Raw genomic sequence first — 23,976 nt, 5'->3', positions numbered from 1 at the left:
CCTATCCTGTCTAAAAACTCTGTGTACGCCACTGACATTAATGTATTGATTATGAGTTAAAAAAAGAGTTCTTTTTATGTTCAGTGTACGCCACTGACATTAATGTATTGGTTATGAGTTAAAAAAAGAGTTCTTTTTATGCTTAAGTACCAAATATTGTAGAAACGACTTGAAGAACAATCGAAATATAATAAAATAACGATAAAGGACTTGGAAAACCCAACTGATTTTTAGATTTAATTTAAAAAAATTTTAGTGGACATTTAGTGTTGATTGAGTACCTAAACAAGCTTTGATTTTAATGATCTTAGAAATAGTAAAAAGTTTTTCCCCTGAATAACGTACACATGTCCTCAGGTCCATAGTGACTCAGGGAAAATATTTTTTTAAACATTAAACTCAACATACAATTAAAAACAATTTAATAATTTTTAATTTTTGAACAAAAGAATGATTTTGAAAGCTATAATTTTTTACTGCAGTAATTAAAAATTATATTTATAATAATATTGAGTGAATCATTTTAGACTTTACATATTATACTTAATTAATTTAATGTAAATTTGAGTTAATAATTAATCTATTATTTCATTTTCAGGAAATGCCCAAGACTTTGGATATGACGGTCAAAAAGGTAAGAAAATTTTAATGTTATTGAATAATTCAATCTATGAATGGCCTAAAGTGATTTCCATACATTTTTAAGTTTCCATTTTTTAATTTATTTCAACCAACCGAAATCCGAGGAAACTTTTTGCTGTAAACAGTCCAAGATACTGTTTGACAGATTATTTGATTTATAACAGTCGAATTACTCGACTTCAACATAAGTTTTGAGATTTTGTTCTCCAAATGGATATTGAAACTTAGTATTGATACTTTAGAATTACAGGCAGTTTTGTAGTAGTAACCATTCAAAAAATAACTTAAACAAAAGTTGCAGAGTTTGATAGGAGACATCAAATTGGATCTAGTTCTCCGGGTTGCTTTAATAGTCAATTTGTATCCTAAAAGGTAAGAGATAGAAGACACTATAAATTAAAAAGTGGATCCTCATAAAAAACCAACATTTTTTATTTAAAACATTTTTTTGAAAATCTTAGCTCTCGGAGGAAATACGACTTGAAAATATGTCATTATATCGAATATGTCAAAAATGAATTAGCCAAAAGTTGTCATGGGCAAAAGAAGACATTTGTCTGTGTCCATGACTTTGACTTACAATTCTAGTTTCAAGGTTATTTGATCTTGATCTACAAATGATCTTGAAAATTTACTTGGGTTTAAAATTTATTACACAAACGAATGACTATTATTGTCCTTGACAACTTTTGTCTAACACATTTTTCTAAACCTAGCCTATTTCTTTCGATTAAATGCAACAATGACACATTTTTAAGTCGCATTTCCTCCGAAATCTAACGATTTTCGAAAAAATGTATAAATAAAAAATGTTATTTTATATTCTAATTTAAAATGTTTTTCTATCAGTTACTTTTAAGGGTCTAAATTGACTATTGAAGCAACACGTAGATCTAGGTCCAACCTGATGTCAGAACATGATTTCCCCCATCAAATTCTGCAACTTTGTTTAAGTTCTTTTTTATTAGTTAACTACAAAACAGGCTATTAGCCATAATAGATAAAAATGATCCATTCTGTATCTTCTAATATACTGGAAAAATGTATATTTCTTGTTTTTATATATTAATTTAATTAAATTTATCGAAAACTTGAGCTGATTTAGAATTTTTAGGTTCAATTCGAATAGCATCGGAATCTATACGAAATTATATTCTACAAATATTAATAACAAAGGCGAAGTTAAATTTTAAAGAAGGGTGTAATTTGTCAAATTAAAAATTCATAATCTTTTTTGTCCGATTATACCCCCCATGCATCTAAAAGATTGAGGCAATTACTTTTGTATCAAAATAATGACTGTAGGTCAACTTAGAGAGAGAATAACATATTACATGATTCACAAATAAAATATGATAATATTTTTCGCATATTAATAATTCAAAATATAATGTGTTTATAAAAAAATAGTTTCTGACTCATTCCACTTATAGATAATCTCTATTCTTAAAAGAGTATACTTAAAGTTTAATTTACCATCGAAAAATTTTTTCTTTAGTATGTACATAATTTCTACATTTCCCATCTCTTCCACCAAATAAAGTTAAGTCAAATCTTCTGATAAAACTTAATAATTTTATGTTAATTTTATAGTTTCTATAATGTTCAATGAGTTCATACATTTAAGCAATGGGAAAAAGTGTTAAAAAAGAAGATAAATAAGTTAACATAATAAATTCCAAAAACTGGTCCTTTTAGAATCGGAATCCAGGGATAGTCAATGAATCTTTATAAAAACTGATCGACTGTCTTGTTAAAAAGGAATATTAAAAAGTTTAAAAAAAATTGTGCGATCTTAATCAGAAGGTGGGGACATCCCTTCTTGGGGGTGGAAAAATTAATGCTGAAAATGACAATGGGAATTAATTAAGGAATGAATTCTAAGTAAAAAGTGTAATTGAAACATATTTCGAAAAGTCAACAGTGTCCGAGCTATTGGCGATTGAAATTCGGAATATTTAACGCCTAAGTAACTGAATATTTTAATAAGTAACTGAAAAATTTGACGATTTATGAAAAAAGTATATCATACACTTTTTAAAGTACTATAAAAAACCTTGAAAATGAAAAACGTTTAAAGTCATTTCCACGAAAATTAACGGAGTTATATCGAAAAGAAAGTTGCTTGTACCGCTTTTTTTATTTTTCATTCATCACAAAAACTGACGTATCTACCACGGGAGATAAAATTAATGGTTGCCGCTCTGCAATATATTTAATTTTGGTACTGACAACATGGTCAAAAAGTTCTAACGATTTCGTATATATAATTTTTGAAATTTCAAAGCAAAAAAATTTTTCGGAAAAAAAACCAAAAATGTCTTTATCGTCAAATAACTCAAAAAATAATAAACTTCATCATTGTTTACTCACGAGGGCACACATTAGATGCAAATTTAATAGTGTGTATTAATATGGGGTTATCAGTTATGTATGTGTGACATGTATAGGTATATATCTAATGTGATAGAGTAATACTGTGTATACATAGTATTTCAACAATTAACTCAGTCAATTGTTTGTTTTCACTTGTTTTTTAACTTCCCAGTGGGAATGAAAAAAAAATTTTTTACAAAAAAAATAATAAAACGATATAAAATAATAATAGTAATAATAATAATAGGGGATCTGCAATAGTTAAAATTTTAATAGAAAAAAAAAAGAAAATTATATTAAAACATATCATATTTTTTTATTCTTTCCATTGTGAAGTTAGTCGTGTGGACCTTTTGGGTCGCACCTAGACCGCTTTTTTTTAAATATGACTATTTTTGGTAGAAATTGAAAAAAATTTATCTGTACAAGAAAATATCCTTTTTCATGAATTTTAAATCTGCTTTGTCATGAGATACAGGTTTGGGGAGCGTTTTTTGGAAAACTTCATCAAAGTATAAATTTAAAATTTGGAACCCTAATGCTTTTAGCAGATTTTTACCTTCAATATTTCGAAAAAAAATTTCAAACAAAAAATTTATTCTTGTTTAATTGAAAGTTTTCTCTTCCGAGTCGAGTATCAGGCTAACCTTGAAGGTCAAAGTTCAAACCAAGATGCCTACAGGAGATTCTCTCCTTTGATAAGAAGCCATTTTGTTTTAAAAAAATTTTTCTGTATTTGATTTATCTTATAAGAAAGCTTACTTTACTAAAGCAAGGCTAATGGCATTTGGGACATACTGTATACTACAACATTTTGAAAATATTTTAATTGAAACTGTTTATATAATTTCCAAAAACATGTGAAATCCGGAAATTATGAATGCTATTGCGACCTTCAGGGATGTCACATATATATAATAGGTTGGCTGATAAGTCCCCGGTCTGACACATAAATGGCGTCGCTAGTATTAAATGCATATTATTTTTATATAGTACCAACCTTCAAATGATTCGTGTCAAAATTTGACGTCTGTAAGTCAATTAGTTTGTGAGATAGAGCGTCTTTTGTGAAGCAACTTTTGTTATTGTGAAAAAAATGGAAAAAAAGGAATGTTATTATGTACAACTAATACAAACCTAGGTATATCAACAATTCTTGTTTGATTGACTACATCCCGTTCGTCTCTCTTATGAAAATAACGTGATTAGAATTACGTATCATGTGAATTAAATATGAAAATGCACATAAAATAAACAATATGAGTGACTTATGAATTATGTATTAAATTCCTAATATTCAGCTCAACAAAAATAACAAGTGAAAACAAACAATTAACTGAGTTAATTGTTGAAATACCATGTAGAGACAGTGTTGATTACTCTATCCCAACACACATATACCTATACATGTTACACATACATAACTGATAATCCCATATAATACATACTACACAATTTGAGCCTAATTTGCGCCCTCACGAGTAAACAGTGATGTTTACGAAAAAATGTTTCAAACAAAAACTTGTTTATTTTTTTATAAGGAACATTTTTTACATTTAAACTTTTGTTCTATCTTTAACGGTTTTCAAGTTGGGTCCTACGGACTCAAGACACTCTTGACTTATGTTGCTCATTTACGAACTCGACCTCACTTTTTACGTCTTAAGCACGCTATAAAAATTTTAGCTTGATATCTTTTTTCGTTTTTGAGTAATCGTGATGACAGACTGACAGACAACCGGAAATGGACTAATTACGTGATTTTATGAACACCTGTACCAAAATATTGTTCATAGCATGGATATTTTTAAGCGTTACATACTTGGGGGACTTAACTTAATATACTTTGATATATTTCATATACATGGTATAATAACTAAACAATATTTTACAATTTCAATCGAAAAACAATATTTTTGTTGTAATTTCCGATAAATATTTGATAAAATTGATTATAAACATTTTATATACACCAAGTGAATTGCGATTGATCAAAATCATATTCAGCTAATCGATGCAATTCTAAGAACAAAATCTATACTAATTCGATCGATTTTAATAATATTTTTAATAATGTCATATAAAACTTGTTTAAATTTTTAAGTAAATTGATTAAGTTTATGGGCTTGCCTACTAACTAGCTAGAGATTTTCCATTGTACTCTTAATGATTTACACTTAATCACTGGTTGGGCTGTGAGATCTGGTATCACATTTAGCTAGTAGTTTATGCTTTTTTATACAACCTACGTTAGCATTTTTTAAAGATTTTACTTTTTTTTTTATACAACCTACCTTAGCACTTTTTAAGGATTTGTAGCTAAGTCTCTAATAAACTGTTTTTTTTTCGATTTTTTATTTTCCCGCTGTTTTTTTTTTTGAGATTTTATTCGGTGCGCTTAAAAGGATTACCAAGAAATTAAAAATTCTTTAAGTCGTTGTTTTCGAGATAAATAAAGTAAGGAAACCCGTCGAAAATTTCTTTAAAATACAGAGCTGCATCATACTGAATATGGGGCGATACCGTAGAAAAGAGTCGACCAATCATCAAATGAACCCGATTTTTGTATTTTTTCAGTTAAAGTTAATCTATATACCGAATTTTGTCAAAATCCAAAACATTTTGTTTGTAGCATCAATATTTTTAAGCGTTACAAACTTGGGACTCAACTTAGTATACCTTGATTTATTTCAGATATACATGGTGTAGAAAGATTCATGTAGGATAAAATAGAGACCATTTTCCCCAAATGTTTTCTAGTAATTTATTTTCATTTTTTGTAAGAACTTTGAAAAATCTACCACTTTGGCCTTCTTAATACTATCGGATGGGTTAAACATGAAACTAGAATCAATAGACTCACTATTTGAAGCTACCCACAAATCGACTCTCTATCTTTTATAGTTTTTAAGAAAATGGTAATTTTTCCCCTTAGTTTAAACCTTCGCGAGAAAACAAAGATGTTAACGAAAAAATCTTTCACGTAAAAGTAGTTTATTTTTTCATAAGGAACATTTTTTTGAATTTAAACTTTTTTTTTCTTAAAGTATACACAATGGGTCCTACAGACCTATTGACCCAAGACTCAATTGTCCTATGTTGCTCATTTACGAGCTCAATTTTTACCACTTAAGTGCGCTATAAAAATTTCAGTTTGATATCTCTTTTCGTTTTTGAGCTATTGTGATGATGGACGAACTGAAATACGAAAATGTACTAATTAGGTGATTTTATGGACCCCTTTACCAAAATTTTCTTTGTGGTATCAATATTTCTAAGCGTGACAAGCTTGGAACGGATTAAAGTTAATATACTCTTTTATATTTCGTATACATATAAGGTAAATAATGTTCCCCTAAGATTATAAATGTATAATATTTAATAATAAATATGTACATACAGATATATTGAACGTCTTGGTATAACAAATAATGAAGATATTTATGGCCCTGAATATAATGATAACATAAATTAAATATCGTACATTAATTTGACAACTGTAATATTGAGTATTTAAATTTTTTATAAATAAATACATACATTTAAAAAAAATAACAAAAACTAATAATAAATAACCATACAAGTAATTATTATATCAAATTGGTTTATTACTACTGAAGGAAATGAAGCATTTGACCAAGGAATTGACTCCTCGTCAGTGATTTTTATGGGAGCCGGCGTAAAATGTTGGTTTGAGTGTTTTCAACAAAGTAATATACATGTGTTTTTGTGCTTTTTCGATGTACGCGCAAATGGTGGGACAGAAATATCCTGCTTCTGGAGACCACATTCTCTTTATTTAACATTAGAAAGAACTATTGCATGGATTTCTTTGTTTTTTTACAATTCTCTTCTTATTTTCATCAATAACGAGTTATTGGCAAAAATTCGTACTTTATTTTTTTAAACGCTTATATATCGAAAACGGTGAGATGTAGTGAAAATTGTCACAAGTCAAAAAATATAATCTTCAATGGCTTTCAAATTAAATTTCTGACCGGAATCACAAAATAATCTTTTTTTTCGTCAAAATCAATTTGTCACTGCAAATTCGCATTTTTGTTTTTCAAATGCTTATATCTCGAAAATGGTAAGGTTATGCAAAAAATGTCATACATAAAAAAATGCTGAGAATTGTTCAAAATATGAAAGCCAATAGTTTATTTTAATGTTTAATAAAAATAATGTGGTGCCGGTAGTAAAGTATTTCTAGCCGTTCGTATGGGTGTAAATCGAAAAAGCACAAGTACGCATGTATATGATTTTGTTGAGTACACTTATTCAAATATTTTCCACCGACTCCCATAAAAATCAACTGACACGGACTCAATTCCTTGGTTAGACTGTTTTTTCGGTCTAATTTCCTCGATTATACCTACCTACTGCAATAAGACATTATATAAGAATGTATGTATACCGAGTGTTTTATTTTCGATCAAAGATTTCTTCTATCTATAGGTATTTGTATGTCCATTCGATTTTCACGGAATTTAATCTATAATGATATATAGATATGCATACGTCGAATTTATTAATTTAGAAAAAAAAAATCGAACAAAAGTTGTTTGTTATTTTATTAAGAACTAGCCGTTTCTTGACCACTCCACGGGACAATTTCCACATTAAAAACAAAGACTGTTGCTTTATAGTTTTCACAATCACTGCTTACAGTGTTTAATGTTTGTTTGAAAAATGATTTATTTTCTAACTACCAGATTCTAGCAAACGATAAATCATCTGTCTGGAATTCCATAAATTATCTCACAAAGTACTCTCATAATAGCAGACACATGTAATAGATGATAGGTATGTATTATAAAAAAATTTAATACTATAAACATTTTCAATAGCTACATTCATAAATAATGAAGTTCAATTTTCAAGGTATTTTATATTACAATTACATACATACATACATACATACTTATCATGAATAATGTAACATCAGTGTAATTAGATGAATGAAAAATTTGCTTTTATATATATTTAAATAATTATTATTCAAATTAATATTTTATTATAAATTTATTGTAAAAATTATGAGATACTATCTATATTAAATAATAAATATTTAATATTATTATCAATTCTAAATTCTTAAACAAAAACGTACAATTAATTTCAATTAAATCTCTTAAAGCAGGTGTTTTTTGCATAGGCGCCGCCATGATTACATTCCGGGGGGTGTATCTGCATCTAAACTTGGGTTTTTCAAAACAATCGACTTTTTTCTTTTCACTTTCGATACCGAAAAAAAGAGATAATTAATATTAATGGAAAGGATCTCTTCATCAAAGTTTTCATTTAGCTAAACTCACTATGCTAAACTATGCTACTAGCTAAACTATGAAAAAATTTATAGCTTGCAATTTATTGAACGTATGTACAGCATATCCCAACACATATTTTTGTAGGAAGTTGAAGGTTCTAAAAAAGAGGTGTCTGACACTTTTTCCATTAATATAATCATTTAAAAGATCTTAAGGGACAAAATTTGAAAAATTGAAAAAAAAATATTATTCTTAATTTTATAACTCAATCAAACTCATATAATGGGCAATGCATGTTTTTGAAGAAAAATTAACTGATCTACAAAAATGGTGTCTTTTGGTTATTAGATTACTGTAACGTTCACAGCACATCAATTTTCGAAGTCTTAAATAATAATTACCTTAGAGAAAATACGATTTCATTTTTTTTTTGGATAAAAGGCTTGATCTTTTTTTTAAATGTAGTTAACTAAGTATAAATCAATTCTGAAAATTTTAGGGGGGAGGGAGGAGTGTTGCCCGATTATTTAAATATTATTATTATTATTATTATTATTATTATTATTATTATTATTATTATTATTATTATTAGTTCTGTATTTAAAGCCTAACGGCTTATTAAAATTTTTTTCTACTCAACTCCTGTATACAGGAGTTGAGTAGAAAAAATTTTTTTTTTCTTAAATAAGATAAATAACTAATAGAACAATATTATTTCACTTTAATTTAATCGACTAGGAAAGGGTATTGTCACTGGTGTTATTTATTAATAATAAATGATCTAGTTCGGAGCAAGCATTCTACATAAATATATAAATCACTCAGTTGCTGCACATTAGCATTAGTTCTCCTCGCTAAAACTACCCTGGCCCATCAGATACTTCTTCGAACCTTTTTAATTGGTATAAATAAGTCAAGCAACGAATTGTGACTTAAACAGTCGTAAAGAAGAGCGTATCTAGCTGCAGCAATGAAAACTGAGTAACCTTAATACCTACAAGAAATGTTGAAAATTTTTGATAAACCCCGTTAAATTTCTGCTGATCAATCGTCCATTTTTTAAATAAATAAATAACTTCAAAAGTATATCGTATCGTATTTCGATATTTCGTAAACCAAGTTTCTTATTTTTCGTCTACATCCATGAACAAAAATCATCATTAAAGTTGAAAAGAAAGTGATAAGCAAACAAAAACAAAATGCGAATTAAGATTTCATAACACCATGGTAGAACAAGTCAATCGATATGTATGTTTACCATGGAGCTCTTATAGTTGAAGAATATAGATGTGCGCATAAGATCAAGTGACTCTCGCAAAGATAGCTTTTAATAAATACAGGTAGTTACTGATAAACAAAAACATTGTTAAAAAACCAAAGACTTGGATGTTAAATAGTGTTATGTGTGGTCTATTTTATTATGTGCGTGCAAATCGTGGACTCTGACAAAAGGAACAGAAAAACTTCTGGAAGTAGCATTTATTGACGAATTGAGCGTATTAACTGTACGTTTAATTAATAGTGAGACATGAATTTTTTCGTATGGGACTGAGGTGGAAAAGAAAAGAGGAGGACAATAAATATCGTATCGCTTTCTGTGTATTTTCCTTCAAGGCAGGGGACTGCAAGTGCGCCCCCTTGCATTTCGCTCCCGGAGCGCATGTGTTCGTGTAAAATGAGTATGTAAAAATTAGGGATCTTCGATGATTAAAATGTACACGTATCTTATTCTACAAATGGGCGAATACTACTTTGGGTATCTTGGTATAATCAATTTCGAAACTAAAAAAATTGTTTCAATATTTATTCATATTGAAGGCTAAATTTAGAATTAGAATTACTCTGGAATAAATTTTATATTCGTCCAAATACTTCTTGAGAAAAATCCATTATACGCCCTCGTTTTGAATACGAGGCTGTAGTGATATTATTAAGAAATTACAAATCCTGTCAACAAGCTATAAAAATAAAGCTATCGAGTATAACTACAGCTTTGAAAGCTTTTAATTTCGAACTTCAGGCTGCTGAAGACTGAAATTGTATCCTAAGAAGCTATCGATATATATTCGAGAAAGGAACTTATGATAGAATTAACGTAAAAACTTATCCGAAATCAAGACGTCTTAAAATTATATTATCAAAAACTTTGCCAGCTCTCGGACCATATCTTTTTCTGATGTAGGTACTACCATATATTTTATTTTGGATACATGAATGAGTCCAGAAAAGTGTAGCGATTTCGGAATTGAGTTTTTCTCTCTCATCTTAGTCGTTATTGAAATTTCAGAGAAACATTTCAAAGTAATAAGCAGAAGCTAGACCGTAAATTATTAGGTATGCATGTGTAAATTAATTGTATATAAATATATACCGTATATTAGCTAAATAAATACAGTAAAATTTTCCCGCAATTTCTTTTCGAATGACCTGATCGGGAACGGATCTATCGCGTACAAACAATATTACGTGTATTTTCAATAATATCTTGATAATATTATAATAATTAAAAGGTAAATAAATCGATTCAAAATAGTTTTAGGTACAAACTTTTAATTATTTAACAAATATTGAATTTGTAGATTGACTTTAAAATTTATAACGAATATCATATGATACGATTGATATGGATATGATATATTCATTTCCAAGGTTAAGAAAAAAAGACTTTTTTCATGTAATTAGATTTTTAATTCAATAATTATATAGGTAGAACAATCTTGTGAATTATTAAATTTATTCTTTAAGTTTATTCACACGCTAACATCATAATTATTTGTTTATTTTGTGTACTATGTAATGAGTTTACGTCTTATAATAGTAGACATGTACTGGCATTGGTAATTAAGAATTGGCGTTTTATCTGTGGCCGCAGAGTTACATTTACGGAAATCGAATTATTCGATGATTAATTTCTATCTACTCTATTGACAACTGACCACTTTGGTCATCACGTCTGGTGGTTAAAATTGTAACTATAATAAAGTTGAATGTTTTGCTGTCAATATATAGAATTCATTCTATAATTATAAATAAAAACAATTAATTATTATCAAAATAAAATGGAAATAGTCCGTCAGACTGCTGGAACTCATTCTACAGCTAGATCTCTTTAAGAAAAATGTCATTATATAATTTGTACCTAGTAATTTGATTTGCCAAAAATGAAGTTCTTGGATGGTAAATAATGGACATGGAATTTGAAACTAACCCAACTGGAAGTAGCTCTACTTAAACATTTTCAGTAAATTACTAAAATAAAATATAAAATGCATAATTCACATATAAATATACTGTAGTAAAAAATATTCAGCTTTTGTTATCTCGCAAAATTTTATTTTTATACCATGTATATGAAATATATCAAGGTATACTAAGTTTAGTCCGCTAAGTTTGTAACGCTTAAAAATATTGATGCTACAAACAAAATTTTGGTATAGGTGTTCATAAAATCACCTAATTAGTCCATTTCCGGTTGTCCGTCCGTCCGTCTGTGTACACGATAACTCAAAAACGAAAAAAGATATCAGGCTGAAATTTTTACAGCGTACTCAGGACGTAAAGAGTCAGCTCGAGTTCGCAAATGAGCAACATAGGTCTATTGGGTCTTGGGTCTGTAGCAACCATCTTGTAAACCGTTATAGATAGAACAAAAGTTTAAATGTAAAAAATGTTCCTTATCAAATAATAAACTTTTCAAGCTTTTGTTTGAAAATTTTTGTCTTAAGCATCACTGTTTACACGCGAGGGCGCAAATTAGGCGCAAATTGTATAGTATGTATTATATGAGAATATCAGTTATGTATGTGTGACATGTATGTATGTGTAACGTGACAGAGTAAAAATTAACTCAGTCAATTGTTTGCTTTCACTTGTTTGTCATAATTCTCAAGTTACTTATCAATCCATAATCAAAATTTATCACCCAAGAAAATGCAATCACCATATAAACAACTTAACAGCGATCAACTTTGAAATTTTCTTTTGCAAGCTTCAATATTTCAAAAAATGACATATTTCGAAAAACTACTTTTTTCGTCTTAAATCGACAAGTATTATAAGGATTCCCTGTCAAATTTTTTCGCAGGCGAAGCGGTAATTGAAATTTTTAATATTTTAAAGTCTTTAAAGTACTCGAAATTGTCTGTAATGTTTCAAAAATATAAAAATTTATATTATTTGTATTTATTTCATTTGTAAATTTTACCTAAACCAGAATTAGATTGTTATACCATGTATATGAAATATACCAAGGTGCTTAGGACCTAAAAAGTGAGGTCGAGTTCGTAAATGAGCAACATAGGTCAGTTGGCTCTTGGGTCCTACGGACTCATCTAGTAAACTGTTAGAGATAGGACAAAAGTTTAGAAGTAAATAATGTTTCTTATAAAAAAGTAAACAACTTTTGTTTGAAACATTTTTTTGTAAACATCACTGTTTACTCACGACGGCACACATTAGATGCAAATTTTATAGTATGTATTATTTTGGGATTATCATTCATTTATGTGTGACATGTATAGCATTATGTGTAATGTGATAGAGTCATCAGCACTGTCTATACATGGTATTTTAACAAATAACTCAGTCAATTATTTGTTTTCACTTGTTAGACTTAATATTGACTTATACATATACGAATATTCTATGCTATACTTCGTATATTTGTAATTTAATTCATTTTTTTTTCTGTTTTGAGCCACGTTTGAATTAGGTAAATTAAAAATTTCACTCAAAGAAATTATTACACAACTATGCCAGTTATATACAAGGCATGTATTATTTTAAAATTTGCAATCTAAAGTCAGCCATATTTAATACACCACTCTTCTATGTCAGTCGTCAATATTAAAAGAAAGGCAATTATAACACAATGTCAGTAAAATAAACGGCAAAAAATTTGCAAATTTGAAAAATGGTTCCAATCTCTTCCAATAAATTGCATTTTTCAACCTTCTCGACAATTGCTTTTTTCTGCTTTTTTTTACTTGTTGTCTTGCTTTTGGCAATATAGTGCAATAAATAAGCCGGAAAATGTGGAAAAGTGGTGGAACAGCTCCGATTTCAAAAATTTTTTGTGTACGTATTCCTTAGACCTCTAGGAACATTCAGCCGCACTAACCTTGGCATAAGAAAAAAAAACTGAGAAAGTTAGGGTAGTTTTCCCATCCCCAAAACTCTCCAAATGGTAACAGTGAAAACAAATCAATATTTCAACTCAAAAATCGTCTTCCGAGGGTTTTTGAGGCCGTTGATCATGAATTCAAGGTTAAAAAGCAACTGAATATGGTTGCAACCCCAATAAAACTACCCTTAAAGTGATAGAGATAAAAACTTTATGAAATTCAACATTTTGCCTCAGAAATCGTGTCTCGTGAAGCTTTTAGGTTCGGTGTTCACAAATTTAAGGTCAACAAGCAATTGAGGATTGTTTCAACCCCATTAAAACTACCCCTAGCAGTGTCCATGATTAAAAAAATTTGAAAATTCTGAATTTCACCTCAGAAATTGTCTCTCTCTGGTTTTAGAAGTCATTGATAATAAGGGGTAGTTTTAATAGGGTTGCAACCATCCAAGCTACTTTTTGACCTTGAATTCGTGATCAGCGATGCCAAAAACCCCCCGAAAGACAATATTCGATTAAAAATTTAAAATTTTATCTCTGTATCTTCTATGGGTGGCTTTTAGGAGTGGCTTGGAACTACATTCAGTTGCTTTTTACTCTCAAATTCATTATCAACGACTTCAAAAACCGCAGAAAGACAATTTCTGAGGTCAAATTCAAAATTTTCAAAAAAAATTATTGACACTTCTAGGGGTAGTTTTAATGGGGTTGGAACCATTTTCAGTTGTTTTTAAACCTTGAATTCATGATCAGCGACCTCGAAAACCCTTGGAATACGATTTTTGAGGTGAAATATTGATTTGTTTTCACTGTTACAATTTGGGGATGGGAAAACTACCCTAACTTTCTCAGTTTTTTTTCTTATGCCAAGGTTAGTGCGGCTGAATGTTCCTAGAGGTCTAAGGAATACGTACACAAAAAGTTTTTGAAATCGGAGCTGTTCCACCACTTTTCCACATTTGATGGTATTTTCCGGCTTATTTACTGTAGTAATAAAGGATTTAAAGAAAATTTTATGGATTTAATAAAATTTGTTTAAGGATAGAAATTTAAGCTAACATGTGACTAAACAAAAATGATGATGAGACTAGGCCTAGACTATATTTTACATACATATAAACTTCATATAATATTTAATATGAAAATAATATATAATTTAAAGCGTTATATGTAATTTTTTCAAAGCTTATTTTTTTATTTTAAAGAAATTTAACTATACAGAGTGTATGGAAAAGTGATGAATTCGTGTAACAAGGACAGCCTTGATGTACTACAATCCAAATTTTTATCTCATGTATATATGAAATATACATAGTATATTAAGTTTAGTCCCAAGTTTGTAACGCTTAAAAATAATGATGCTAGGAAAAAAATTTTGTCATAGGTGTTCACTAAATCACCTAATTAGTCCATTTCCGGTTGTCCGTCCGTCTGTGGACACGATAACTCAAAAACGAAAAAAGATATCGAGCTGAAATTTTTATAGCGTACTCAGGACGTAAAAAGTGAGGTCAAGTTCGTAAATGAGCATCATAGGTCAATTGGGTCTTGGGTCCGTAGGACCCATCTTGTAAACCGTTAGAGATAGAACAAAAGTTTAAATGTAAAAAATGTTCCTTATAAAAAAATAAAAAACTTTTGTTTGAAACATTTTTTTGTTAACATCACTGTTTACCCACGAGGGCGTTAATTAGGTGCAAATTTTATAGTATGTATTAATATAGGAATATCAGTTGTGTGTGTGTCTATTTAAAAGTGAATATCTTTTGTTATTTACGTGACGTCAAAAAAACAAACGATTGCGCATCAACACTGTCTATACATGGTATTTCTACAATTAACTCAGTCAATTGTTTGTTTTCACTTGTTACAATAAAAATTTGTCAACTCAATTTTTAAAAAGCTTCTTTTTCATACTTATTTAATGTTCAGTTTCCTAATAACCTCGAAGAAACATCAGAAATAGATACTAGGATTTTTACACGAAGCTGCAAATGTAGCAAGCTAAATACTAGAATCTAGGTTATGAGATTTGTGACAATTAAGGTGGTAAACTTGGACACCAGATTTCCGAATAAAAAGGCCACGCTTTAACGAACCAAATACTTAAAACAAACCAATCCTAAAAACCAATCTATATATCAAAGATAGCAATACGTATGGTATTGATAACCTTTAATTATTATAAAAATAATAGCTTCTTATGTTTTTACATGCAATTTTATAAATATTTTTTGCTGTTTATTTATTCTATTTTAATTTATTTGAAATTATGAATTTTTAAAAAGAATATAACTTTGATCTAGTTTACAATTCGAATTTTATACTCAGCGTCTTCGTTTTTTTATGAACCTGGGATTGTAAAAATATGTTTGGAAATATTTCTGGTACAGGAAAAAGAATAAATATGAGATTCATTTTCATATCTTCCACCAAAAATGTAATGTGACTTCCTGATGCCATGCAAGCTACATTCTTACCAAACGGATGCACGCACACTACATTATTTGATTTCGAATGTAAATGAAACAAGTGAAAAAAAATTGGCTGAATTAATTGTTGAAATACCCTGTACAGAAAGTGTTGAATAATAGTGCTTGCATTATTTTTTTATAAATTAAATAAGTTTAAATAATAATGTCAAATAAAATGATGACCATTGACCGCTATTTCGAAAAATTTTCTATTTGTGTCCCTTTCATATTATCCGATTGGCTTTGTATAATTAGAATCAATAGACTAAGAATTTGAAGCTGCATACATTTTTTAATTTTCTATCTTGTATAATTTTGAACAAAATGGAAACTTATGTTCTATTTGCACCCTCACGGGTAAATAAAGATGTTTACGAAAAAATGTTTCAAAAAAAAAAAGTGTTTATTTTTTTATAGATCATATATTTTAATTTTTAACTTTTGTTCCATCTTTAGAGTTTACAAGATCAAAATGACCTATGTTGATAAATTACGAACTGAAATTCACTTTTTACGTCCTGAGCACTCACAAAAATCTCTTTTCGTTTCTGAGTTATCGTGTTTTCAGACGGACAAACGGAAATAGACTAATTAGGTGATTTTATGAACTCCTATACCATATTTTGTTCGTAGCATTATTATTTTTAAGCGTTACAATCTTGGGAATAAACTTAGTATACCATGATATATATTTCATATATACAGGATTTAATTATCTGGAAGAAATCAATACTTAACGCGTATTTAAGATATACCGTTACTTTTATCTGCTATACAGAGCTATGTTAGAAAATATAAGGTCTCAAATCACAGCATGTTTGGAGTTTACAAAACCAAAAGCTTCCCGGTTGACAAATATGGCCCTACAAATTACCTGCGAAAGGTTATATTAGAGAACAAATGCTAACAGCGGCATAGCGAGATTAGACGAGCTAGTGTAGTCATGTATTTTCAATACATGGTACATAAAATTAATTAAAACATTTTACAGAAGTTTTGCTTGATAATATTTTATTTGTCGCCCTATTAGCTCAGTTGGTTAAGGCGTAACCAATTCCGTCCGCGGTATGCTTAGGGTAGCGGGTTCGATTCCCACCGTCACAACAAAATTAATTTAATAAATAGTTGTGATGGGCTGGTGTAGTGCATGGTATATGCATGAAGGAGATGCACTCAGCCTCTGAAATTGAGGAGCTGATAAATAAAATTATCAGCGGATAGGTGGTAAAACACATATGGTATCACAATGTGCTCTATAGCGAAGGGTGTCCTACCTAATAGTTTATTTAGTCGTTTCTTAAAATAATTCTCTAAAATCATAGAATAATTACATTTGTCTCATTATTTTGTTTGATTGATGTTTTTTTCAAGCGGATATTCTATGTCAACTTAAATTTTCTTTTCTATTTAATTACTTTTAATATTTAATTAACTAAAGTTTTTTTGTTTTGTTTCAGGGCCAAACCATTGGCAAGAACAGTTTAAGCAATGCGTTGGTAAACATCAAAGTCCAATAAACATCGATATGCATACTGTAATTAAAACTAAATATCCGCAATTAATTTTTAATAACATCGAAATCGAACATGAAACCGAAATTATGAATAATGGACATACAGGTAATAATTTTTATTTAATATTTAAGGTAATTGGTTGTATAATACTACAATAAGCACAGATAACTGTCAGTAATAAAATGCCTTTCAACTATCTACCTCCATAAATTAGGCCGTTCAAAGTAACTGAAATAAACGATTTTATGAATTTATTCAAAGGCAAAAAAAAAAATTAAAAAAAAGGAAGGTTTTGGCATCTAGTTTAAGACCCTTCTAACGTGCAATCTTAAAAGTGCTAGGGTTGCGTTAATTAACGCTTTGTATACATAAAAAAACGATTTTTGGCCAATAGCTTGGAAACCATCAACTTTATGAAAAATAGTTTCAAACAAAAATTGTCGGAAATTTTTTCTCTAAAAAAAAATGTTAAATCAAAAATTTTGATATCTTCAGCCATTTTACCGAAAATTGGGAAAAACGGCCAAATATATATATATATATATATATTTATATGCTAATTAACAATATCTTGAAACTAATTGATTTTATAAAAAAAAAATTTCGAAAGTTGTTGAAAAATATTTTTCCTAAAAAAAATGTAGAGTGAATAATTTCAATATCTTTAGCCGTTTTCAAAACGATCAATTTTATATATATTCTTCGGTAATTATTCAATCATTGTCCTCAAATTATGTGTAAAAAGTCATGAATTTTGTTACTTGGAACTTTTTGAGGTCGGTGATTGCGAATATGACGATAAAAAAGATCCAGAGCGTACCTAGAGATGAATTACTATCCGATCTTTGGCAGGTTTGAAATTTAGGCTCCTTCATCTAATTATCTAGATCATCGAATGTCGTGAAGAAATAGTACCCATATGTTCTGTATCATCAAATTGATTTGTCAAAATTTATTTTTGCTCTTAGTTTTAAATATTTCATTAATAACTTTGGAAAAGTTATGGAATAAATTCTATGCAACACAAACTTCAGAACTTTTTAAAAATATTTTGAGGATAATGATTGGATAATTAACGAAAAATATATATAAAATTGATCGTTTTGAAAAGTGCCTAAGTAATCGAAATTGTTAACACTTCATTTTTTTAAGAAAAAATTTTTCCGATAACTTTTGTTTGGAAATTTTCTTTTATAAAATCATTTATAGTTTGATTGATGATTTGAAGATATTGCTAATTAGCATATAAATATATATATTTTGCCGTTTTTTCCGATTTTTAGGAAAATGGCTGAAGATATCAAAATTTTTGATTCCACTTTTTTTTTCGAGGAAAATAATTCCGACAATTTTTGTTTGAAACTATTTTTCATAAAGTTGATGGTCTCCGAGATATTTTCCATAAATCGTTTTTTTATGTATACAAAGCGTTACATAAAAGTGAATCAATCATGTACGTTTTCAAAAATAAAAATTACTTAAATACGACTTTTACGGCAAGTGGTATACATGCTCATTGGTGCAGTATTTTTGCCGGTCAAAGTATTTTATTTTTTAATAATTATTAATGTTATCAACTGGTCATAGTGGATAACTAAGATATGACGTCATCATTCTCTTTTGAAAACTCGTAGAGGAAAGTTTAGTAGACTCGTCAAAAGAAAACCACTCACGAAATTTCAAGTATGTATTTATCATTTAAAAAAAACCCATGGTGTCACACGGTCTAGTTGGACCGTTGATCAAAATTCATTTTAAGTACAGGCAGATTTTGTTTCCATCTTAATAATCTCCAGACGTTCTAAATTTGGAACCAAAGACAATATTATACGCGGGCATAACTAAGAATGAATATAATATTTTCTATCAAATTACGTGACCTTACACTTAAAAATATTGTCAGTATTATTTTCATAGCACGTATATTATAATTATGTATTATATAACAAAACATTTTTATAGTGTTTAATTGTTTTACATGTAATAAAAATTTTGAATAAATTTTATCATTTGCAATCTCACCCAAAAAATGATGAATTAATTAGTATTTAAAAGTGTCAACGTGATAATATTAACATATTTTTATTACGCTTATAAAAATTTTTATGAAAATATTTAATAATTTTTTTTAGTCGTGATTATTTGATTTTTTATGTAAATAAATTTTTTTTTTCTATCAGAGGTTTCAATGTCTCTGTCAATGCCAACACAAAACAGATGCATATTCATTTATACAAATAATAAATAGTATACATTTTTATTATATTTATTTATTATTATTAATAGACATATCTCGTGCCACAGATTTCGTAAGATTTGTCGTCAATTATTCAAACTAATTTGATTTTAAGCAATCCCTTTATATTATAAATGTGAAAGTAAGCATGTTTGTTTCTTTGTTGTTTGACTGTTTGTTACGCTTTCACGCTAAAACTAGCGAATGGTTTTTAATGAAACTGTACAGCAATATAGCTCATACTTCAGAATAACACATGAGATATAATTATAAAGATATATTAATAAAAAAAAAATTAAAAATTAATTTAATTTGACATTAAAATAAATTACAGATTTCTGTAAAAGTAGTCATTTGACATTACCATAAATTACAGATTTCTGTAAAAATAGTCAATAAAAAATATTTCACGGCTGTTATCCATTTAAAAAAATAGAAAACCTTACCTAAATTTTACCTGTGTAAAACAATCCTTACTATTATTTCGAGTATAGAAAGGGGATAAGCGAGAGCAATCTTTATCAATCTTAACTTTTAACCCAGCGAAGCGGGTGGATATCACTCTATTATTTTCTAAATATTAGTAGGAATATAAAAAGGATGGGCTAAACGTCCTTTCTTTCTCTTAAATGTGCGAATATTTGAGGTATTATTTTGGTTCAGGTTGAACCGTATTCAAGTTTTTAAACTTTATCATGTAATGGTAATATCGCAGTAATATCCTAATTCTAATTCCAATGAATTTTTAACAGTAAATTTTTCGATTCAATGTAATATTAAAAAGATGAACCTTGATTCATTTTAATTAACTACCACCAATAATTATACAGCTCCCAATTGGTTTTATTAATGTTAAAAAAAGTTTTTTAAAAAGTTCGAATCTAGGCAAAAATAGCTCCGGAAAAATACCGACGGAAAAAATAGACCGGCAAAAATAGACTAAGAACAAATAAACACGGAAAAATAGACCGGATAAATTAGATTCGGGATAGACACGGAAAAAAAATAGACTCAAAAAAAGAATTCGGAAAAAAACATCTTAAAAAAATTAACCGACAAGAATGCATTCGATAGTAATGAGTTTTTAATATTAATAAAATCGTTAATTTTTTCTTTTGATTCGAATTTTTCTTCATAAACATATAAATAAATAACATTTTTGTTGTAAGAAACTATTTTTCATTTGAAATTATGTTTATAGAATAATCAACATCGATATTTATGTAGTAACAAACTTTTGAAAAACTCTGTTTTCTGTAATAGTGTATCATTTTTGAACGCAAGGGCTTAAAACTTCAGAACCCAAACAACTCGTAATTACAAAATACAGAGGTATCAAAAATTAATATCAGATGTGTTTTCAATTTATATGTCCTGATCAATTTTTCCATCGCTTTATTTTCCGTTGCTATTTTCAGGGTCTATTTTTTTCCGATTGCCAAAAAGTTCATATTAAAAATAAATTTTAATAATCATTTTTTCGATATTTTTAAATTTATGACTAGGTGCCTGAAATTTGTATTGTTATATTAGATACACATTATACAACCCACTGGTTATAGACTGTGTGGCGTCACATTAAAGTGAATATGGCGTCTACTAGAGGGCAAAAAGCTATGATCAAAAAACAAATTTTGATTTAATTATAGCGTGTTTGGTATCAAATTAAAGGGCGTAATTAGCACTTTTCAAAAAAGTATATATTGTTATACTTAATCACGAAATTATAACCGCAAAATAATTTAAAATGTGTGTATTTTCGTCTGTTCTCTCTCAGCTTCTTAACTACTTATCATAATTTGACAAATGAGGTTTCGTTAGAACCGTCTTAATCGTCCGGTGATTATAGGCTTTGTATCGTCACATTAAATTGGATACGGCGCCCTCTAAAGGACATAAAGCTACGATAGGACTTTTCAAATATATATATGTTGTTATACTTTCTCACGAAATTATAGCCCCGAAATGGTTTAAATAAAATAAAGTTCGAAAACTAAAATCCCGACAATTACAGAATCGCGCTCTTAAAAGTATGAAAACAAGAAAATATTTTCATCTGAAATTGTTATGATAAGTAAAATCGTCATTACAGTCGGGGGACCTCTAAGATTAAAGACTTTTGCACAGGACCGTAAAGAGGTTCCCCGACTGTAATGGCGATTTTACTTATCATTACAATTTCAGACGAAAATAGTTTCTTGTTTTCATACTTTTAAGAGCGCGATTCTGTAATTGCCGAGGTTTTAGTATTCGAACTTTATTCTAATTACTTCCACGTTTTCAAATATAGAACGAAAATATCATATTGTATAATTATGATTTTTAACTAAAACCAGTCAAGAATAAAACTGTGAAACGAACTAATATGCCAATTTATTTTTTAACATTTTAACACATAATAATAGTAATTTGTTTACATATTATGATTTAAATATCCTGTAATTTATTTATTTCACTTTAAATAAATTTTTTTACCTGTAAATTTTATTGTTCGAAGTACCAAAGTTTAATATACCTTAAAATGTTTTTTTTTATTTTATTATATCTTTATTTTCTAATACTTTCTCCACTTTCCCCTATCTCACATTCTAATCATAAATATTATTGTTTTTATTAAAATTATGCACGCGTTAAATTACTTTTGCTTTTCTTATTACCTATTTAGAATACCTGTAATCTTTTATTGGTGTGGTTGTCAATTTGCAATGGTGAAGTGAAAATTTACTTTGTTAAAATTTAAAAACTAATTTGTTTAAAATTAAATTCGATGTACCTGATGCGACAATCTGTGTTTATTTATTTCAATTTCATAAAATATCTAACAACGAGAAAAAATCTCCTATCATTACATTCAGCCACTTGATTTTCAGGTGTTTTTTCCGGATTATTTTTTTTATAGGATTTTTTAATCTATTTCACTTTTGTTGCCTTGAACATTTTATACCATGTATATGAAATATATCAAGATTTACTAAGTTTGTAACGCTTAAAAATATTGCTGCTACCAACAAAATTTTGGTTTAGGTGTTCATAAAATCACCTAATAAGTCCATTTCCGGTTATCTGTTTGTCCATCTGACAACACGATACCTCAAAAACAAAAAAATATATCAAGTTGAAACTGTCAAAATTTCGTCCTTAAAGGACGCAAAAAATGAGGTCGAGTTCTTAAACGAGCAACATAAGTCAATTGGATCTTAGGCCCGTACTACCCATCTTGTAAACCGTTAAAGATAGAAACTTAAAACTGTTTTTGCCTTTTGGCCCATATCTTGTTTATTTATAAAAATTTGATGAATTTGGTGTCGTTGGACTTGTCTGCGTAAAACGTAAAAAAAAATCATTTTCCAAGATGAAAGGGTCAATTTCACGAATAGGTAAAATTAGATTTAAAGTCTCCAAACAACCCCCTATTGAATGAATGAATAAAAAAATCTAGCGACACAAACTCTTGAGTCATCCCTTTTCGATTATCGTAAATGCACTGAACTATAACTACATAGTATAAAACAAAGTCAATTTCCGCTGTCTGTCCTTATGTATGCTTAGATCTTTAAAACTACGCAACGGATTTTGATGTGGTTTTTTTTGGTAGATGTGATCTTTTCGAGTGATTCATGAGGAAGGTTTATATGTATAATGCATGCATAATATAGTCGAGAAACACTGATTATTTTAGATTTTTCTAATATGATGTCGTAAATAAACACATTTTTGTCGTGAATAAACACATAACAAGCGGTCACTAGTTAGTTAATAAATTTAAATCAATTCGTAAGAATTTATAAAAATGAAATGAGTTAGGAAACGATCAATAAAATTAATAATTTTATCTTAAAATAAATTAATAGAGATGACACTTAATAAATTGATATTCTTGTGGGAAGTATACCAGCTTTTCTTACCGTAGGACTACGTATACTTAAGGCAGGAGTACTCGCTCGAAAATATTTTGTATCTAGGTGCAAAAATACTTTTTTTCTATGTAGTAAGATACATTTTTCCAAAATTATTAAAAATTTTGTCACCAAGGGATTTGAAAAAAGTCAAAATTTGTATTTTCATATACTCACTTTTGGTTGGGCATAATATTAAAGAATTGTATCTTTTTTCCTCGAGAAAAGTAGGTACCTGTGTGTGAACAATGAAAATTTGGGGAAATTGGCAGGATTTTCGAAAAATAAAAGTACCCAGGGCAGGTATAATATGAAATACCCATATTAACATATCCAAATTTCAAATCGAATGAGTAAAGCGTATAATCGCAGTTCTAGAAATTCAATTGTAGTTTTAGCCATTCTTATCTAGAAAATCGCTTTTAAAGAAAATAATATTCTTAGAA

General features: G+C 28.6%; 1 protein-coding gene across 1 annotated transcript in view; it reads left to right on the top strand.

Moving 5' to 3' along the window:
- Positions 1-571: 571 nt before the first annotated feature.
- Positions 572-23,976, top strand: part of LOC123305165 (carbonic anhydrase 2-like) — a 40,066-nt gene continuing 16,661 nt past the window's right edge. The window contains exons 1-2 of the mRNA XM_044886795.1: positions 572-634; positions 17,342-17,503. Of these exons, the coding sequence (XP_044742730.1) occupies positions 17,410-17,503 (94 nt within the window). The 5' untranslated portion in view covers positions 572-634; positions 17,342-17,409. The remainder of the gene's footprint in view (positions 635-17,341; positions 17,504-23,976) is intronic.

This window comes from Chrysoperla carnea, chromosome 1 (genome assembly GCF_905475395.1).
Source record: "Chrysoperla carnea chromosome 1, inChrCarn1.1, whole genome shotgun sequence".
NCBI lineage: Eukaryota > Metazoa > Arthropoda > Insecta > Neuroptera > Chrysopidae > Chrysoperla > Chrysoperla carnea.
Note: the sequence above shows the minus strand (reverse complement) of the source record. Positions and strands in the feature narration are given on the sequence as shown.